This window comes from Melanotaenia boesemani, chromosome 18, assembly GCF_017639745.1.
Source record: "Melanotaenia boesemani isolate fMelBoe1 chromosome 18, fMelBoe1.pri, whole genome shotgun sequence".
Classification (NCBI taxonomy): domain Eukaryota; kingdom Metazoa; phylum Chordata; class Actinopteri; order Atheriniformes; family Melanotaeniidae; genus Melanotaenia; species Melanotaenia boesemani.
In genome coordinates this window covers 17118101-17137870 of record NC_055699.1, presented here as the reverse complement: position 1 = coordinate 17137870, position 19770 = coordinate 17118101, and the positions used below count along the sequence as shown (strand labels likewise).

General features: G+C 38.6%; 2 protein-coding genes across 2 annotated transcripts; one reads left to right on the top strand and one right to left on the bottom strand.

Annotated features, from left to right (window-relative positions):
- The first annotated feature begins 3843 nt into the window (after nt 1-3843).
- On the top strand, nt 3844-8687 carry amer2 (APC membrane recruitment protein 2). Its single transcript, XM_041968379.1, has one exon. The coding sequence runs from the start codon at nt 3967-3969 to the stop codon at nt 6037-6039; it is 2073 nt and encodes a 690-aa protein (XP_041824313.1). The 5' UTR covers nt 3844-3966; the 3' UTR covers nt 6040-8687.
- Nucleotides 8688-11868: 3181 nt separating this feature from the next.
- LOC121628955 (beta-1,4-galactosyltransferase 1-like) lies at nt 11869-15670 on the bottom strand. The gene is made up of 2 exons (XM_041968380.1): nt 14383-15670; nt 11869-13882 (listed from the first exon to the last, which is right to left on the bottom strand). The coding sequence occupies exons 1-2, from the start codon at nt 14767-14769 to the stop codon at nt 13214-13216; spliced, it is 1056 nt and encodes a 351-aa protein (XP_041824314.1). The 5' UTR covers nt 14770-15670; the 3' UTR covers nt 11869-13213.
- Between the last annotated feature and the right edge of the window lie 4100 nt (nt 15671-19770).

Sequence of the window (19770 nt, the reverse complement as noted above, 5' to 3'; positions counted from 1 at the left end):
ATTTACTGCCATTCTCTGTCACATGACCTATATTCTTGCAGTTTTAAAACACACTTTTAAAGAAGTGTGTACTGTATGTTTTCAAAGTAGAAACATACATCTATTAAAAAAATGTAACTTGGACAGAAAATAATGATTTGAAAAGGACTGCACTGTTAGTTGAATTTAAATGGTTCTTGTTTTATTTACTTTATTTGATGTGGGTTTATTTAAAAGGTAGGGGGTTATTCTGCCATTCACAAAATAAATATATAACATTGTAAATCAAAACTTGAAGTCTCTGGGATGTAAAAGTGTTTGGGAATCCTGTCACTAGACAGCTTAATAGGAGTGTGTACCACTCCCTGTTGTTAACTTAAGTAATAAAAGACCTCTGAGATTAATCCTGGAGGTTTTTATAGTGTGGACCCAAATGAGAATGTGTTAACACATACACACACACACGCACTGTAGCTTAGTTTAATCCAAAGCTGGAAGACCCCCTGTCCTAAAACAACCTGGCTAACAGGACAAGAATGTGTGATGTGATCTTTCCTGTGCAGCAATGCCAGCTTGTTTGTAGAATACCACTAATGGATGATCAGCCACAACCAAGCTCTGTTTGCATGTTAGCATTTGATGTGTCTATCACACGTGTCCTGTTGTAGCTACACTGTGGTGGCAGCAAAAACTATACTTAGAGTTAAGTTTTAAAGTAAGCAAGTAAACTTATTTTAAAGTAAATAAGTTTGCAGTATATTTCTTACAGTTAAATATTTTTATATATTTAGAGTGTGTGTTTATGAAGAATCTGATTCAGTTTCCATCCTGATATATCACTTGACCACAGAGTTGTTAAAAAATATGAAAAAGACTCTAAAGTAGATTGAACAGACAAAAGATCAAGATCTCATAGTAGTATTTACTATTTGGCACCAGAGTGACTCTCATAAAGTCATATAATAATGATGCATCCGTTAATAAAATAAAATAATTAAAGCAATGACTGAACGAGAGTGGATTACTGCAAAGGCTTCTAGGTTGGCACTCCTAGCATGAGTGAGAACAAAACATATGTGTTTCCTTTCCCATTAAATTATTTGCATGTTTTTTCAGTTTTGCAAAGGAAGAGTTCTTGTTTTCATTCTTGCAGCACCTGATAGAAAATACTGTACATTAAGCAACACACACACACACACACACAGGTTATACACACAGAAAAAAAAAATATTAATTAAACTTTGCCCTCTTAGCAGCATGAAAGCATTATTGTAATAATTTGGCTATTATTTCAGTACATGCATATACAGGCAAACCATAGGAATAGGCAGCATGGTGAGTGATGCAGTGAGAAAATGTCCTCTAACTGTCCCACTTAGTATGAAGCTACACTCAGGGGGCTGAAATGGGAACCCTAATTAAACAGGGTGGGGGTAGGGGTGGGGGGGATAATAGGGTATGTGCTTCTTCTGTTGCATGCAGGCGTCTGTTGTCTTTTCCACAGCAGAAACACATAAAAGAAATGAAGAGAGCACATGTTGCATTTTCTAAGAGCCAAACTGACTAAACCTGCCCCATATCCATTAAAAGCCTGCAAACTGCAGCTCACGTTACGGATCATCTCAAATTTGTTCTAATTAAACCCTGTCGCTTTCGCTCTACATCCATCCAAATGCAACACTTTAGAATCTATTAAATATCCCACAAGATTTATGATAATGGTCTTGAATGTGTAGTAGAGATATACTTGCTTGAATAATTTACTGGTGTTTAAGTCTTAAGCCACATACATTTCCGCCTTTGAAGCTGAGCAAAATCTTTTGTCTCATCATGTAAAACTGACGCCACTCATCAGTCTACACTTATCTATCCAACGGCCATCTGCTGCTCAGAATCAGCTCCAAGTCCATCCAGTAACCAATGACTCACAAGCGTGGCTGCAGGGCACTCTGCCTGGGTGTCTGATACACCTGAAAACCTGAACATGGGTGACTGGCTGTCAACAGATTATCTGTTTCTAGTGGGAGAGCATAAGAAATATATGCTTAGGTTCTTCACTCTGGGGAAGCCCTTAAAATGTGTTTGTGTGGGTGTGAGCATGTCTGTAGATCTGTGGGTGTGTGTGCATTGCCTTGGGCTCATGAATGCAGACATTGTTTGATAGCAGTGGACTGGAAGAGGAAAGCCTGTGCCTACAGCCTCTAAGAGAAGGAGGAGGAGACGGATGAGGAGGAGAGAGAAAAGGAAAAAGAGAGGGAAGGAAGGATGGTAGAGGAGGTTTGTAAGGGGGTCGGGGTATCAGAGTGATTCATGGGGTGTAAGTGGGTTAAGGGGGGGTTAAATAGGCAATAAAAAAGGGCACCCACATTGGATCACACTGAAACGTATTTTCTTTTCTTTTCTGCTGCAATCAAGATTAAATTTTTAATTTTAGGAAAAAAAAAAACTTTTAATATTTTTTAAGAAACCCTAATAGTTCACATTTTATTTTCAAGTAGTTACAAGTAATAACATAATTCTGCAGTCAGTTTTGTAAACCATTAAACTACAACAGTCATAAAAGTAAAAAAAACAAAAAACAAAAAAACCACTGAGGCCCAATAGTTAATTATTCAGCATGCTTGTGGAAACGCTGCTGGTTGTTAAGGTATGTGCTAACATATTAACTAATCTGGAAAGGAAGATTATATTGTTGGCTGCAAGACTGTTAACGCGCAACCCTGATTTAGGATGACAGGAGGACAGTTATAGCTCTCAGACACCTGACTCTGGGTGTCCATATGGAGAGTCAGAGAGCATATGGTGTATACGTTTAACCCAAACTGAAATGGTCTGTGCATGTGTATATACTTGTACTGCTTTACTCATGTTTTGGGGACCTAAATCTGTTTACATAGTTATAATTGTGGGGACTCCTAATGAAAATTTTTTACTAATTATAGGTTGCACATTTGGTTAGGATTAGATATAAATTCCAGGATTTTACTTTAGAGTCTTCTGACGTGATGGAAACCTTATATGCTACAGCACTGAAATATTTTATCTAAATCCATATCCCAGCTTATGCCCACTAATTCTGTTGATCAGCAACTCTTGCGTCTGAGTCCCCTTATTCAGGCGTTTGGTAGGATTATTTTTGTTTACTTTGAGATTTTCCATGGTCAAACACAAATGTGGTCATACAGTTCAGTAAAAATAAGGTTGAGTGAAACAGGTTGTATTAATAAATTTACTGTTTACCTTAAGTTTTGAATAAAGCTTGATGTGAAAATTTGAAACAAAAAAATGTTCAGGTTATGCTCTTTCACTTGTTGGTTCTGTAAGTGTTTATAGCCCTGATTTTATTTAAAAAAATGCATGTAAAGTAGCCTATGTTGTGTCTTTGTAATCCCAGTTATTCCAGTCTGTCTCATAACCCAATTAGAAAGCTGATATTGATATTTTATACCTATGTTTAGTTAGTACCCATCAGTGGATGTGTTTGCTGATTATTAAGCAGCCTGGAGCATGCACAGTAGAACCCCACATGCTGGGATGCAAGCAACTGAACTGAGAGGACTTTGGACTGATGGTCAATTAAATTAAAAGACTGCATCAGTGACAGGCAAGGTGGAGGAAGAGAAGAGGAAGAGGATGGGGGAGGGAGTGGAGGACAGACGCTGGCGCCCTGCCAATGTTGACGAAAGCTGCTTAGCCCACCCTGTTGCCATGGATACAGTGAGGAACAGCACTCAGCGTGCATGTGTGTGCACTTGTGTGTGAGAGAGAGAGATGGAGAGAGAGAGAGAAAGAGAGAGATGGGAGGGAGGGAGGCAGAGAAAACCAGCAGGCAGGCGTTAAAGCAAGTCAGAGTGGGAGTGAAGGAGCACCAGACAGCAGGGTGGGGGGAGACAGAGAGAAAGAGGGAGAGTGTATGTGTGGCCAGAGAGGGAGAGGATAGAAAGGCAGCCAGAGAACACCAGGGAAACGACACTGCAGGAGCAGATAATGGAGGTGCAGTCGGAGTGTGTGGAGCCTCCTGTGGCTCCTCAGTGTGACCCCCAGCCTACGGGGAAAATCAACAAAGCTGCCTTCAAACTCTTTGGAAAGCGACGCACAGGCTCAGGAATGGCCAGCTTCTTTTCCTTCAGGAACAAAGGGGCTACAAACAGTGGAAACAACGGGAATTCTGACAATGGGAATTCTTTGAATGGAAACAGCTCGGTAGCATCGGTGGAGTTAGTGAGGAGCAAAACACACGATGGACTAACGAGCAATGATGCTGATGGACAGAGAGGGGAGGGGCTTGCTAGCCTGGAGGCAGGACCAGTGAGGTCCCTCAGCAAATCCCTGAGTTTTTTTTCTCTTCTCCGACGTGGGAGTTTTAGGTCGGGTGAAAATGGGGGAGTGGGAATTGTGAGAAGAGGAAGAGGCCTGAAAGGATTTTTTAGCAGCATGAGATGGAGACGCAAAGAAAAAGCAAGCGAGGGTGAGGGAGAAGAGGTGGACGGTAAGAAAGAAAAGGATGCTGCTGACTCTGACAAGGTAAAAGACATTACTCTCACCCTTGAACCACCTCCACATCATCACCAAGAGGACTGTGAAAATGCAGAAGCACGACCTAACCTTCAAGCAACAGACACTCCCATGACTAGTGTTACCATGACACCCACTCACTGTGTTGCCATGCCAGGACCATCTGGTGAGCCAGACTCCCCTTTTCCTTACACACCCACCGACTCACCACTGCGCCCTTCCATCCAAAAAGCCAAAGCTTCGATTTCCAGTCTCACCCCTTCTCTTGCTACACCCCCTTTGGATCGCTGTAGCACAGGCGACCCACCTTCAGAGCCTTCGGTAGACCGCCTGTGCTCTCTCCTCTTCACTGATGTCACATCTCTTAAAAGCTTTGATTCACTGACAGGCTGTGGTGACATTATTGCTGATGCAGATGAAGAAGGGCCAGTGGGTAATGGAGGCAGTGGCACCAGTAGCAGCAGCAGTGGGGGAGGAGGGGGGAGTGTGGGACCAAGCATTGGGAAAACTGTTGGGATCTCAAGTGCCACGTCTTGTGGCTCTCCATCTAAACCTCCTTTACCTTCCCAGATTACCCAGTCAATGTTTTCTGTTTCTCAAAGCTCAGCATGTGCCTCCCTCCCTGCTCGGACCCGAGTGCCTCCTCCACCCCAGCAGCACCCTGCTGGTAGTGGTGTGGTTGCCTACATGGGTGGAGGAGAAGAAATGGCAAGTCCAGAAGGAGTGGATGATGCAGACATGCAGGGGCTTTGGCATATGTTGCCTTCTACAGGAGACAACTCCCCTGCATTGCCTCGATTGCATCAACCTTCATCAGCTACCCCAACTTCCACTTATCCTCCTCGTACCACGCCTGCAAGCAGCCACCTTCCCTCATCTACCAGAAGTGCAGACAGAAAGGCACCCCAAGTAAAAGCACTGGGACTTAGTAAGATTCCAGTAGTTGGTGGATCAGGAAGCCGGGCAGCTAAACCTCCCCTTCCTCACACACATGGTCGTCATCCTACATCACCTGGAGAAAAAGAGCCACTTAGCGATGAGGGCTACTGGGACACACCCTCGGCAACTCCAACAGCAACACCTGATGAGACTGGCTTACAACGTGATCAGAAAATAGCCCTATCACGTGATAGTTGCTCTGGGGACCACCTGTATGACCTCTACAATGAACCTGAGGAGGAAGGAGAAGATCATGTTAGAGATGAAGATCTAAACAGTACTCCCTCGCCATCCACTGAATACAAAATGAGTCCCACATCCCAAACAAGCCCCCCTTCCTCCTCCTCTTCCTCCTCTTTCCGATCAATGAAAGGCAGCACCAGCCTTCCTCGAGAGTCCAAGATCCCAGTAAGCACTAAACAAGCCTCACCTCCCCACTCTGTAAGCCAGTCAGCTCTGTCATCTGTTCTGGAGGCGGAATCCCCTCCATCAAAGACTCAACCACCCCCACCAGCTCGCACTAGAATCCCTGTATCCAAGGTACCTGTTCGTCGCTCTGGAAACAAACCTGGCAGCACAACCAGAGGAGCCGCACACAAGAAGTAATTTATCAAATGGTTGATTCTCTTCTGCTATTGGACTTGAGTGTACATTACTACAGTGCTGCTTATGCAGAGCCAAAAGCTTTCCCAGACCAAGTAAAATGTTGAGCTGTAGAGGTAACAGCCTACAAATTCCTCTCAAATCTTAAAAGCTCTCATTCCTTAGATTTTTTTTTTGGCTTATAAACAGGTTAGCCTATAATAAGTGGCCTTGGTCACTAGAGAAAGTCACAAGGACACTCCAAAAAGCAGGGTTAATATTTCACAGAGCTTAGTCGCACTTTGGAGTTTGACTGTTGACAATCCACAGACTTGTTTAAGATCTATCACCTTGTTATTTCTTGGAAAAGTTTCTGACCTGCTGGAATTGACAGCCACTTTTACTGAGAAGGCAAAACAAGCAGAGCACCTTCTATTATTTTCGTCATTTTTCTTTTCTATGGAGTTCCACATTTGCGCATGAGGACCTAATCTGATCAAAGTTCATAATTATTATTATTTCTAACTTAATTATTATTTTGTCATCTTGTCTAATCCATAACAAATTACCTCCTAACCTTGTGACTTTAGAGCCAAAGTTTAAAGAAAACACACACTCTTGATTTTCTATTTTTTTTTCTCAACAATCTCAGCAATGTCTGCAATCTTTAATAAATACCTATTTTTATTTGGCCATTGTACAAGTTTTTTTGCTGTTGTTGTTTTTGTTTTTCACATTGGTCTTCTTGTGACCTCACACTGATTATAAAACTGTATGTTTAAATCTGATCCTGTTTTATTACTTGTTCACTTTGCAGCTACAAAGCTGCCTTGCAAATGATGGCACAAAATCCATTTTTCTTTTGGAGGTGACCTCCTCTTTGTTGACTGATGTATTTTTGTTGTTGTTGTTGATTGGACTCAGTAAGGCTTCTTTTGGATCTCATATACATCCTGTTGCATTTTTGAGAGAACATTCCTTGGATACCAATCTCTGGGATATACAGTTGTTTAATTTCTAACAGAAACCTGCAAAACTATTGCAATACTCCACCTGGAGGGATCCTTTGCACTGATGCACCATTGTTTATCAACACAAACTCTGCACCTGCACATTCAAAATCAGGCATGCACACAAAAAAATTTATTTCTCTCTGCATGCAGTGCCACACACCTGAGGCATAAAAGTCAGGGAATGTCATCTAATGCTAAAGGATTCTTATTTTCTGAACACTGTTCAACACTTGTCCCTCTCTTTGTAGCTGCACTGGAAAACTTTTTTCTTTGAGGACATATATGCCATGTTTCGTAGTAGAATTCTTCACTGGATTTCACATTTGTCTCATTTTAAAGGTTTTGCTGTCTTTAATTTCACAGCACAAATCTTAAACTGTGATTGCACCAACTTCTCCTATTTACTTTCCTTCCTCTTTAGTCTCCTTTGTACAGGCTGATATTCAGAAAGCCACCCTCTTCAGTTCATGATTTTTTCCTGGTATATAAACGGCTGAATTGCAGCTGTTTGTGAATCTGAATGTAGCTTGACGTTGTAACACTGTAGATTCTTTCCTCATTGTCCCTCTTTCGTGGGAGTCAGACAAATGGTGGATTTAGCTGTTTTCTAAGTCCTTCAAGCTCTGAAAAATGAAGACAAACCACTGCTCAGTGTGTATGGCCTTGTAAAGCTCCACTTGTTTTAAAAGTGTGGGGGTGTGCTACAGTCCCAAGAGGCCTTTGTCAGTCATTCAGTGAGACAAGTTACAAGGGGCAGATTGTCCCCTGATTGGATTTGATTTTTATAGGAAAAGACATTGAAGATGATGGAAGCCACACACAGAAACTGTTGACCCTTGGGGGTCATGCTAGTTCATAACTTTGTCTCATTAAGAATGTAATGATTGATCCACCACACTGCTACAGGTTTGGATTCCTCTTTAGCCCCCAGATAAAGAAGTGTAGGACAGAACATAGCGTAACCTGATTCCAGGTCCGCAGCAAGAATATCCCCAGCAATGTAGAAAGGGCAAACAAAAGGTCATTTAGGGTATAACAGAGTTATCATGCAGGTTTGTTTTCTCTGCCTGTGTTGTGCTCTTTGCCCTTTTTGGTTTATTCTATAATAACTTCTGTAATAAGTCTCCATTCATTTGATTGCTGATTGACAGGAGTAACATGCGTTTTCCTGGATGATGCTTATCAAATGTTAACCCAATTCTTTGCCTGAAATGTTTTAGTTTGTGAATGTAAAAGCTGTGGACAAATGATATCAGTGCTAATTTTGAGAAAGAATCTGGAATTATGAGCTAGTCAAGGACTGATCATCATGCAATATTTGTTTAAATGCAGCATCCTTCATAGCTAATATTCTCTTTCACAAGTCAAAGTTTGCGTGTGAATTAAACAACTTTGTATTTTCCACAGTTCTTTTTTTCTTTCATCGAATTTTCTAACATATAAACATTCCTAAGACCGCCATGCTGCCAGATTCAGGTCCATGTATTCACTGCTGAATGATACTTTCTTTCTTCTTTCTGATTATAAATCTGGGCCTTTATTTGAGAATTTTGAACAATGAAAAACACATTTGTTTTCCTTCTATTTATGTTTGTTTACAGTGTAAAATTCTTCCACTTTTTGGTTTTGATTAATTAAACTATTTGTGCTGGTAGATGAGTTTCTGACTCTTTGTAGCTCATTTACACAAGTATACAGTTCTACAGGTTCAATTCCTTTTGTTATTCTATGTCCTCATCACGTGGGCTTGAATCTCCATGGAGCACGCTCATTGACAAAATTATGCTTTTTTTTATTTTATAGTGTGGAGCATGCTGGTTCTGGTATTACAATTGGAGATAGGTCATCTTTGTATAGGGCTAATAGGCTATCAATATGTTTAATTGATTTCTGAGATGACAGCTATTCTCTGCTGTTGGTCTCCTGTAGGAAATAAAACTGAAAGACAGAAACAAACAATCAGCTTGGTGACACTGACAAAAATACACAGAAAAAAACATAGTTTCATCATTTCAAGAAAGACACATGTTGCTAGAAAAAGCTTGTTGTTGTTTGGGTGTATTTGCATGTGCAATAGGAGGATTTGGTGCAGTGCGAATCCCCTTTGTAATGGTGCAGCACTACCCACCTCCCTTTCAGCTTTCTCTCTCTCTCTCTGGATCTGCACACTGAGGTTTATGTAAAAGCCTTACGTAAGACACTCACTTCTATCAGCCTACTACATCAAAGCAAAGGATGCTGACAGTGAGAATAGTGCACATTGGAGTGTGTGTGTTTGTCAGCTGATTTCATTAATCTTCCAAATGAGTACATTTGCTCTCACTGCTTGTTTTAGTCCATAGCTCACAATAGCAAGTATTTAATTGTGTTTACCCATAAAGTCTTCATACAAATGTGATCTTAAAGGAATCTTTCACTTTCAGTCTCTGTTGCTTTTGATGAACAGTATCTACCATATGCAGAATTAGCATATGCTAAATGAGTATGCAAATGACTCAAGCAAAAAAAAAAAAAAAACACAAACCTATAAAGTATTTCAAGGTTAAGGAACACTTGGCTAATGTTGGGTCACATTAGCTGGCTAATGTTAAGCACTGTAAGCTAATCATAACGGATCAATCAAATTGCCTTTATTTTCACATCCACATCATACATGGTATAATGAGCAGTGAAATGCTTTGTGCACCTACTCCAAAAGCCTAAACACAAGAACATAGGAAAATAAAAACAGGGTCAGACATGCAGATGAAAATAAAAATATAAATATAGAAATGTGTAGCTCAGGGTCAATGTCCATTCAGGATATGGATGGCCTAAGGAAACAAGCTCTTCCTCATCCTCTTTGCATGAACCTTCTGACAGCTGTAACGTCGCCCTGAAGGCAGCAGGGTGATCTGTCTACGGCAGGGTGAGTGGATTCTTTAAGGATTCTGGTGGCCCTAGTTCTGTAGCGTTTGTAGTGTATGTAGTTTATAGTGAGGCTGGAGTGGAAAAAACTAAGGGGGGGAAAAAAGAAAAATGTTCATGTACTTCAAAAATAAAAAAATTCATATTCTGTAAATATCTTTGTGAAGATAGCAATGTGATGAAAGAATTACCAGAGAGCTCAATCTGTCCTTTGTTGAGGCAGTTGGGAGCAACTCACTTGCATGTTGAGTATACATGACATTTTCTAACACCCAGTCAATCAAACCCAATCGAGCAAACTTCAAGGTTTTTCATCCACTGAACAAACAGATTTTCCTTTAAAAAAGACAAAAAAAAAAAAAAACTCATATAGAGGGATATTACCATGGTCAGTCTTGCTCTAGTTTTACATAGATGTATAAGCTACTTGAAGAACCCCAGGTTAGGTTTCACTTGGCATCACTATAAAGTGATCAGCATCACTTAATTGCACTATTTCTTAATCAAACGGATTATTTTATGTAAAATTAACAGTAATTGTTATGTATGACCATACTGAAAATTCAGACTCCATGAACGGAAAAATTATCAGTTTGTTTTTTCCTACTAAACTTGATTTTTGATAATATACTCAAAAGTCCCAGGCATGGACAGTAGCAGTGTTTGCCATTCTTTACACTGTTATAATACTTCTTTGCTGTAATGGCTGTTTTGCTATTTTTCTTGAAAATATAACCTAACTTTATTCTAAAAGACCAAGGCATCACAGCTGGCCTGGTTTGAATTTCTTCCTCATTGCAGACATTATTTATTTAATTATTTGTGTACTCATATGTATTGATAGCATTTATATATATATATATTTTTAGCACTCATTTAACTCCACATCATCCCAGCACAGATTCACCCTAATTATATATTTGATCTGAGGTTAACCAGACTGTCTTGATCTTATTTTACAAAAAAATAAAAATAAAATAAACAAATAAAGTGCTGCCAGTATTCAACAGGTTCAGTTTTTTACTTGGTGACAGAGCTTTTCCTTTTCTATCTTTTAAAGTCCAATAATGAGACTCCAGCATTTTTGTTTTTCCTTTGAAAGCTGAGAAAGTCTTGGGGTTTACAAGTCATTTTCATAGCAATAGTCAAACAGTTTCCACACAGCATTCACATATTTCCTAATATGCGCTAGAAATCACGGGTGTATTTTTACTTTTGTTGCAAATAGCCTTCTGTTATCTATTTTGTTAGGTAGGGTTTCCTGACCTCAATAAGTGTGAGTGTGTGATGGAGCACCATTCAAAAGCTGTACCCCAGACTCTGCATGGCAGCCAGTCGTTCCCATAGTAACTCCACTAGGTCAGCCAATAAGAAGAGGGGGCTGGGCAGAAAGGAGGATGGGGAAGTGGGGGTTGCTCATACCAACTGCCAAAGATATGAGTCGAATTGGTGCAGTAAAACATTTCAACACACCCATCCATATAAATCCACATGTTGATATAAATGTGCAAATATATTCATGGTAAATTAATTTGCTTTTGCCTTTGCACACATATTCAAAGTATCGTCTTTGTCTCAGAACGTATTAAAAAAAAAAAAAAAAAGCAAAGAATTGGAAATATATTTATTTATATTTTATCCTCAAAGTTTGCTTTGACCTTTAGCACATCTCTGCAGTGCTGTAGTTCTCCTTTAGCCCCATGGGGACGCCCAACCCACTCCACCATCACCATTTGACCCTCTCTCCGAATGTGCTCTTTGGTTCGGTTTCATGCTTCACTTCTCTCTGTCCTGTATGATGTCACAGTTTCTTTCAGGGCAATATTGTGCAATCATCCAGCTAGTTAATATTTCATAAACAGTCTAGCTTTTGACTTTGTTCCTTGTCTGTTTGGCACACATGCCATACCAACAGAAGAGCATGACTACAGAATTTGTAAGACCGGTTTATTTTACTCAGCCACTTGGCAGGACATTTTGGATTTTTAACTATTATTAAAATCACATGACCTAGAGTTAATCATACAAAAGGTATTTCTTTTCTTACAGTGACTGTAAGGAAGACAAATGCTGTTGAAATCGCTAAACAGGAAACAAGATGTTTGGCAAAACCGAATGGATGCTTGTAAAGAGCAAAGTGAAATTAAATTATCAATCACAAGATGAGTGGGGAAAATCTGAAGTCATAAGGAAGAACTTCATATTCTTGAACATAAAATGACAACTCAAAATTTGTGCTCACCATGAAAGGAAAGTTTACTCAATGCTGATGCGGTGCTGAAACCTCCATAAAGCTCAAATTATTAAAATGGAATTGTCAGATATCTATCAGCCATATATATATATTTTTGTTTTTTTAATGTTCTTCTCTATGAATGTTCTAAGCAATAGCAGCATAGAAAACAATAAAAGCAGCTTTAAAAATGATAGTTCTTACTGTACAGATGTCTCATTGTCAGTTTTCCTTTCAGAAACATTTAGAATCAGCACTGATAGTCAAAGCTATGAGAATTAAACCTATACATTTAATTAAATAAATTAGACCTGATGTTCTTTTAAATGTACAAATTAAGAATGTATATAGAAGAATATATATATATACTGATATACTACATATACATATATATAATAAAAAAATAAAAAAATAGGAGCTCAGATAGGCATTTAAATGTAAGAATTAATTTAGTTTTTTGCCAACTTTACAGAAAAAAACAACAAATAAACATGTTAGAGTGGTGTCCTTTTTTAAACACCACATATATTTGCACTCAAAATAAATTTGTTTTGTCATTGTGCCTCAGATGTTATGGCTGTAATGTAATATGTGCCCACATGCACACATTGCACTCAAAACTTCTGCTTTTAAAACTGTCTGGGTAGAGTAAACAAGTTGAAGAAAGCAGCATTTTAACTGTAAAACATGAGATATTTCTGTGTGTGGCAACTGTGAGAAAGTTTGTAAAAAGGCACAGAATGTTTTAGTCTTTCTGGTTAATGACTGTGGGGAAAAAAACCTGAGAGGAACTGATGTTAATTTTGGTAAATCTTCATCATACAGTTTACATTCACTATGTTGTATTGTTTCTATACATATAACCCAACACCCTGACACCAAACTGAACAAGCTTAATCAAGATCCACTAGACACACTGAATTTACAGAGATTTTCAGAACGCACAACCACCTATAAAAGAACTGTCATGAGGGCCACAATGTAAGAAAAAATCCTTTGAACCAGCAGTTAACTATATTCCAACATCCCCGCTTTGTATCCTCATTCAATTTGATGGAGCCTTAATATCAACAGTGATGAAAGTGTACAATAAATCTTTTACAGTCTCCTTGACTAAGTACTCGAGAGTGTTAAGCCCATCCTTATCCATTTTCGATTCTGCTTTGTTCAGTTTGTCAGGATTTTCTGGATTAGGCTCATTGTGCAAGTCTCTCTGATGCTTGATCATCTTGTACTTCCCAATCTTAGAGTCTGGCCGAGAAATGGCCATTCCACGGAAAATAACTCGCCTGTAGATGTCATCATCTTCACCACCCCAGCCCCAGTAAGTGTTTGGGAAGCCGTTAATTTTCAAGAACTGTGGCTTAGACAATGAGGAAACACCACCAAAGTAGGTGTTATAGGGTAAGTGGAAGTTAAATTTGTCCATGGCAACAGCCAAATGTCTTGGATTGTCAAAACATTTGTAGAGGTTACGGTCATCCATGGGCACCAGGTCTACGTCAGAGAAGACAAAGCACTCATAATCATTTTCCTTCAGTGCTTCCAGGTATCCAACGTTCATCAGCTTAGCCCGATTGAACACTCCTTCTCCATCCTGGTTAATGACATACACACCGTAGTCCAACTGCTGTCGTTTCAAGATAGGATGGAGGTAATACAGCCAATGTTTCAGGTGCTCATGCCGATTTCGGAATGGGATGATAACGGCCACCTAAAAAATGGAAAGAGAGAGAAAAAAAATGAAACATATGAAACTACTTCCTAATACCAGAATTAAGATTGGATTTTCAAGGCTAGGCTGGAAATTTATGTGCTCTTGTATGATTTTGGGATTGCTTTTGTTGACAACAAAAAACCATCTTCAATGGTGTATGGATCTAGCTCCACCCTTTTCAAATCTGCACCGGAGCTTGTTGGACTTTAACTCTCTTATGCTTGTTGGTAAATGCAATAAAAGCTGTTACAAAAAACACCCAGTTGACATTATCAACCAACAGGAAGTTAAGAAGACTTAAAGATTTAAAGCCTTGTTTGGATTTCTGAATAAAGAGTTCCATTTTTTTCCAACCAGAATCCAGGTTCAAACTTCTAATGTCATTTTCTTTTTTCAAAGTCTTTACAAAGGTGATACCTCTTTTTTAATCACTTCCAAAAGTATATACATATATGTGTCTATACTTATTTTAAAACAAATTTCCTTGATTCACATACCTTATGTTGTGAGATGCAATCTGGTGGCTTGTACCGTCCTCCCATTTGAAGAGAGGAACCAACCTCTTTTTTGATATCCTCCAGAGTCTTTTTAGAGTAAAAGTCCACTTTAAGAGGACCAACAAGGTTTGGAGGGAGGTCTGGGCAAGTTTCCAAAGTCCGGTTTGAAACAGACTGCATCACTATTTCATCTTGGTTGTCTTTGCTGGTTCCTAACTCATTGACATAGTTCTCTATCTTCCAGGAAGAAGTTATATCTTTATTTTCCAGAACATGGGATAGACTAAGAAGACCTGGATAACTGCTTTGGCTGTATAATAAAAATGTAGCAAAACACAGCAGACTGAAGAAGGCAAAAAGTGCCAGTAAAATAAAAAGTGTTTTCATCTTTTTTACTCTCCTCAACGTTCAGTGCTGTCTACTGAACTTCTCCTTTACAGTTCTATCTGCATTTCTCTTTGCGAGTCAAACGCCTTTAAACACAAAAGCAGCTAGACCGGTTTTTTATTTAAGGAACTTCCTGGTTCAAGTCAGCAAATCAAGCTGGGCCTAAGACCTGACGCTATAAAGTGACAATAGCATATCCTTTAATTCTAATGAGTAAAAATAAAAGTATTAATGACCTTTCTTTTTGTTATAATGAGTAAAAGTATAGTTAGGGGTTAAGGTTAGAATGGAAATTGTGTTTCAGTCAGTTTCCTTTTACTTTTGTTTGCGTCATACCTCCAAGTGCTTTCTGAAACAAAAAATATAGTTTAAGGTAAAATCCTCTTCTTTACTACAAAAGAGTTCACTTAGAATGAAATAACTCTTTAAAGTATACATATATTTGAAAAGTATATATATATTAATATATAAAACAATAATAATACAATATAAAAAATCAGCACTAATATGTTGTCAAAGTGTGCCCTCTGCTGGTATGTATTTGGTAGTGCTAAGTTCTAAGTAAAACCAGGAAGACCAGCAGGTTTCCTATAATCCTTCAAGAAGCTGTCATAGAACCCAAAAGTCGCTGTCAGTCCTGAAGGGCATCCTCTGGTGGCTCCTTGAGGGAACAGTCTATATTCCTGTGGCTTGAAACCCAGATTTCCAAACGATTCCGCCGGTCACGAGTTTAGCAAAGTCTGCCTCAGGAAGGCACAACCTTTAAAACACCACAGCTTGCAGGACAAGGCTGTCCCTTGCTAAGTGGAAAAAGACTGAAGTAATTTCCTCTTACAGTCAATTTCTTCACAGGAATGTCACTGATAAGTAGCCAGCACTGAGAACTTCCCTTTATGTCCAAGTTCAGTTTGGGGAGTGGCGTCAAAATAAGGAAGCTGGGGCTATGTAAATACTGACAAATGACAATGCTGTTACATCAGACTTTACTTTGTTCATTTACATACGGACAGCCCTGCAACACTTCAAGAAAAAGGTAATATTTTAGAGAGCAGTCTATGTAGTCTTTTCAAGATCCTCAAAATGTCTTAAACAATAAAAACGAGTATTGGCAGGATGAAACAAGACCACAAGGTTTCACACATTCCTGTACCTAACATTCAGCTGCTGGCTGAAGTGTGACATGGAGAGTTTCACTGTGAATGAAAAGAGCCCACATTCACAATTGTTTGCTTTTCAGGTGAGCTTGTCTGATCAGTTAATTTTTTAAAAATTGTAAAACCAAGAATGAAAATAAGAATTTCACTGCCATCTGATAAGTTCAGATTTTATTAAATTTTACTCAAAATATTCCATTTTATTTTTCTGTAGTATTTACTGATATATTTAGAATTATTAATTCTTAGACTTAAAAGTAAGGATATGGGAAATTGAGGAAATGCATCCAGTTCCTCATCTGTTGTGAATATTTGTTCAGTTATCTAGTTGGTTGAGTATTTTTCCATGAAACCCAGAGAGCATCTGAGGAACCTTTATTTATTCATTCCATAAATGAATAAATAAACAACTGAGGTGCATTTATATAGGTTTTTTTTTTTTTTTTTACCAGAACAATATTGATAAAATTGGCAATGAATAAAATATTTAGCATAAAAACAAATATTTCCAGCTTATCTAATTTCTGTTCTATTCCATTGATCATCGTGACCTTTAGGTGTAGAAAAGCAAGCTGCAGCTGACCAGGAAACAAAAACACCCGACGCTTTTAATAGCGTGACGAGGAGCAAATAAAATGTTGACGGATGCCTTTGTTGAATGCTTCCTGTTTTTTTAAAGAGCTCTTTGGTGTATCATGCTATAGTGCACTGTGCAGCAGAAGTGGGGAGTTTAAAATGTGAAGCATCCGTGGGTTTTTTATAGGTGAAAATACAAACATAGTTAAACATGTCTGTTTGGAGTCTTTTTTTACTCATGCTGTTGTTCGGGATAGAAATGTTGATTTAAAAAATCTATATAGATTTCTCTGCCAAAACAAGAACCGTGTTGCTTATATATCATTAAAAAACATGTCAACATGTGAGATGTAAAAGTAAAAGGAGTCACGCAATTAAATATGAGTGACTTTAATCTGAATATGAACCAGTTTCCTGTTAAACCTCTACAACACTGACCTCTAGTGCCAAAATGGGGTATAGCAACATGTACTGTAGTTGGTTATATGTGTACAAATATAACCAACATCCTTTTTTTTTTTTTTTTTTTACAGAGAAGAGGCCTGTAAATGTTTTTATATTTGCTTGTTAGACCACACTACTCCAAAGCCTAAACCAACTAATATTTTAGAAGCCAGTTTTGTCCTTGGTGACATGAAAAATACTTGTTATCATAACTTAAATTGGTACATTGTGGGCAGGTTTTGCTCAAATTAGGGCTTCTTAAAAGACTGCCTTAATTTAGTGGTGGCTGCTTGTGTGGTGGAAAGTCAGCTGAAACTATGGCAGCCTAGTGGTATCTGTTGTGTCTCGTCAAACTGCTCTTTTTTGCTTTTAAATCAGTTTTCCTGATGCTAAAATCTTTCATTGCATTCACTGTTAATTCCACCCAGCAGCTATGAGAAGTGTTTTTCTGCATGAAAGCTGGCATGAAGGAAATGAGGAAATGCTCCCACATTTCCTGGTTTTCCAAGGACAGAGAGAGAGAGAGAAAAAAAGTGCTTTTGTCCTGTTTATTTGCTCACACAATTTACAGTGTCTCATCTCACTCTGGGATTTCTTTTTGTTTTTGTTGCTACTTTAGTCATGCAACCAAGTTGTTACCTGTTTACTTATATCATAATCATAATTAAAAAGGTTTGAAAACATGTATTATGACAAGAAAAAAACATGTTCAGCCATAAATGAGTTTTCGCTTCCTGTTTCTCAACCAAATCTGTTTTCCCTCATATTAAAACAGACTATGTTAATATGCAAATGCTGTGCTTTTCAATAAAACTGCTTGACTAAAAATGTCTGAAACTCCACCCAAACACTGGATATGCCCTCTACTTTCAAACTGTGCATGACAATTCTGCAGTGAAACTCATAATCAAATTGAATAACTAAAAGAAATGCTTATTTTTGAGTGAAGTGACTTTAATGAATTAGTTTTATTCATTGCAAGCTGTGCAGTAGTCTTTTTTTCCACCACTAGATGGTAATAATGTATCACCAGTAAAGAATTGTCCTGTAAGCATTAATAGACTTTACAGTCTGTTACACACATACACACTCAGTCATATTTCCATCTCCACAAAAATATTTAATTAATTAATTAAAATTTTATACTTGCATTTATTCATTTTGGTTATGCTCTATGTCTTTAGCAGCCCTCACAGTATGCACACATGTCTTCATGGACAAATGTGTGTTAGTGTGCATGTGAGTTTCTTTCTCTGACAACTTTGCCTTCTGTATTTAACCACACTTTTGGATAAATGGGCTGTTGTTCATGGAGAAACTCGATCCTGAGGCCTGCGTAGATTAAATCCAGCTTTGGCTTGAAAACGCTAATAGATTTATTTTTTACACATCCCCCATGCCGCTTATTCTTGCACAAGTTGACTTTGAGAAGAGGAATGATGCTTACTGAGACACATTTTCATTTTTGTATGCAGAAAGACAGCCTCGTTCCAATGGACAGCCAACCTAAACTGAGCAAGCAAGACTGGCAATGCCCTGCTGATCTAGCCATACAAGTCTTTGCTGGAATGGTGGCATCCCTTTGGGAGAGGGTGGTTCTGCTTCTTTTGGATCCAAGTTTCCACATTTTACTTACTTTAGCATGTTTGTGGTGTCATAGGGACATACTTGCAAAAGCTGTTCCATTTCTAAATTAAATTTAAATAGATTAGTATTTTTAACCGATATGGTTTTTATGATTTTTTCGGCTTTTTAAACTTTTTACAGCACTTTAGTCTTAATTAGTAAATTAGTGCAGGACTTTGTGATAGTTTTGCTTGCGCCACTAATTTTCGTAGACTCAGTGTGGCACAGAAGTGCCATTTGAAACTAAAATGGTGGTAAACAGCTTTGTGTTTTCAGTCAGGCATGATGGAAACCATAGAAGTGCCAAAAACAGAGTAATGACATGAGATTTATGTGGAGGAGACTAAAGGTATTATTTATTAAAATCTATGTAAATGTAACAGGTTTTTGTAGAGTTTTTGCAGGTTCAAATACCCTGTTGTAGGCCCTTAGAGAATATCCAGAGTTTGCAAAAGGCATTGCAGCATGTTCATGTGCACCCCGCCTTCTGAAAATCTGAATACGTCGCACACACACATTCTTAGCCGCTAGATACACAGATGCACACATGTACACACAACACACACATGCACATTTATACTCAACCACATCTCTTCAAACGGCCCTAGTTACAACGTAGAGAACTCAGCAGTTTAGTGAAACATGATGCTCTGGCCATAAAAGTGTACGTATTTGTGTGCACATGCGAGTGTGTGCGTGTGTGTGGTTTTGAGTGGTCTCAGCTGTGTGGGACACACTACAATGACAGCCAATCAGAGCTAATTCAAAATCAGAGTGGTTCTGACGGCTCCCTGGTCTACCCGGGGGAACAAAGTGCTCTGTGTGCATATGTGTGTCTGTGAGTGTGCGCACACACCTCTTCAACCTTACTCTGCACTCCACCTGCTTCTCATTGCCCAAATGGCCTGACAAAATCTGTTTTTTGATGTACATTCAGCATTTGCATTCCATGGCTTTTATTCCACACATGCAAAATGGTGGAAATGTGTGGAAGTTTGGATGGAAAGTAGTCCAGTAATGTGCTGTCTTTAACCCTTTTTACAGAAGACTTGATGCTCATTTAAATCTATTTTCTTGAGTTTTCAAACCATAGTTTAGGTTTCATGTTAAGTTATCCCTTAAACTACCAGCTCACTTACATACAGAATAAAAACTAACTTCTGGTGAAAAAAAATGAGATTATTTGCTTATAGTATTTAAT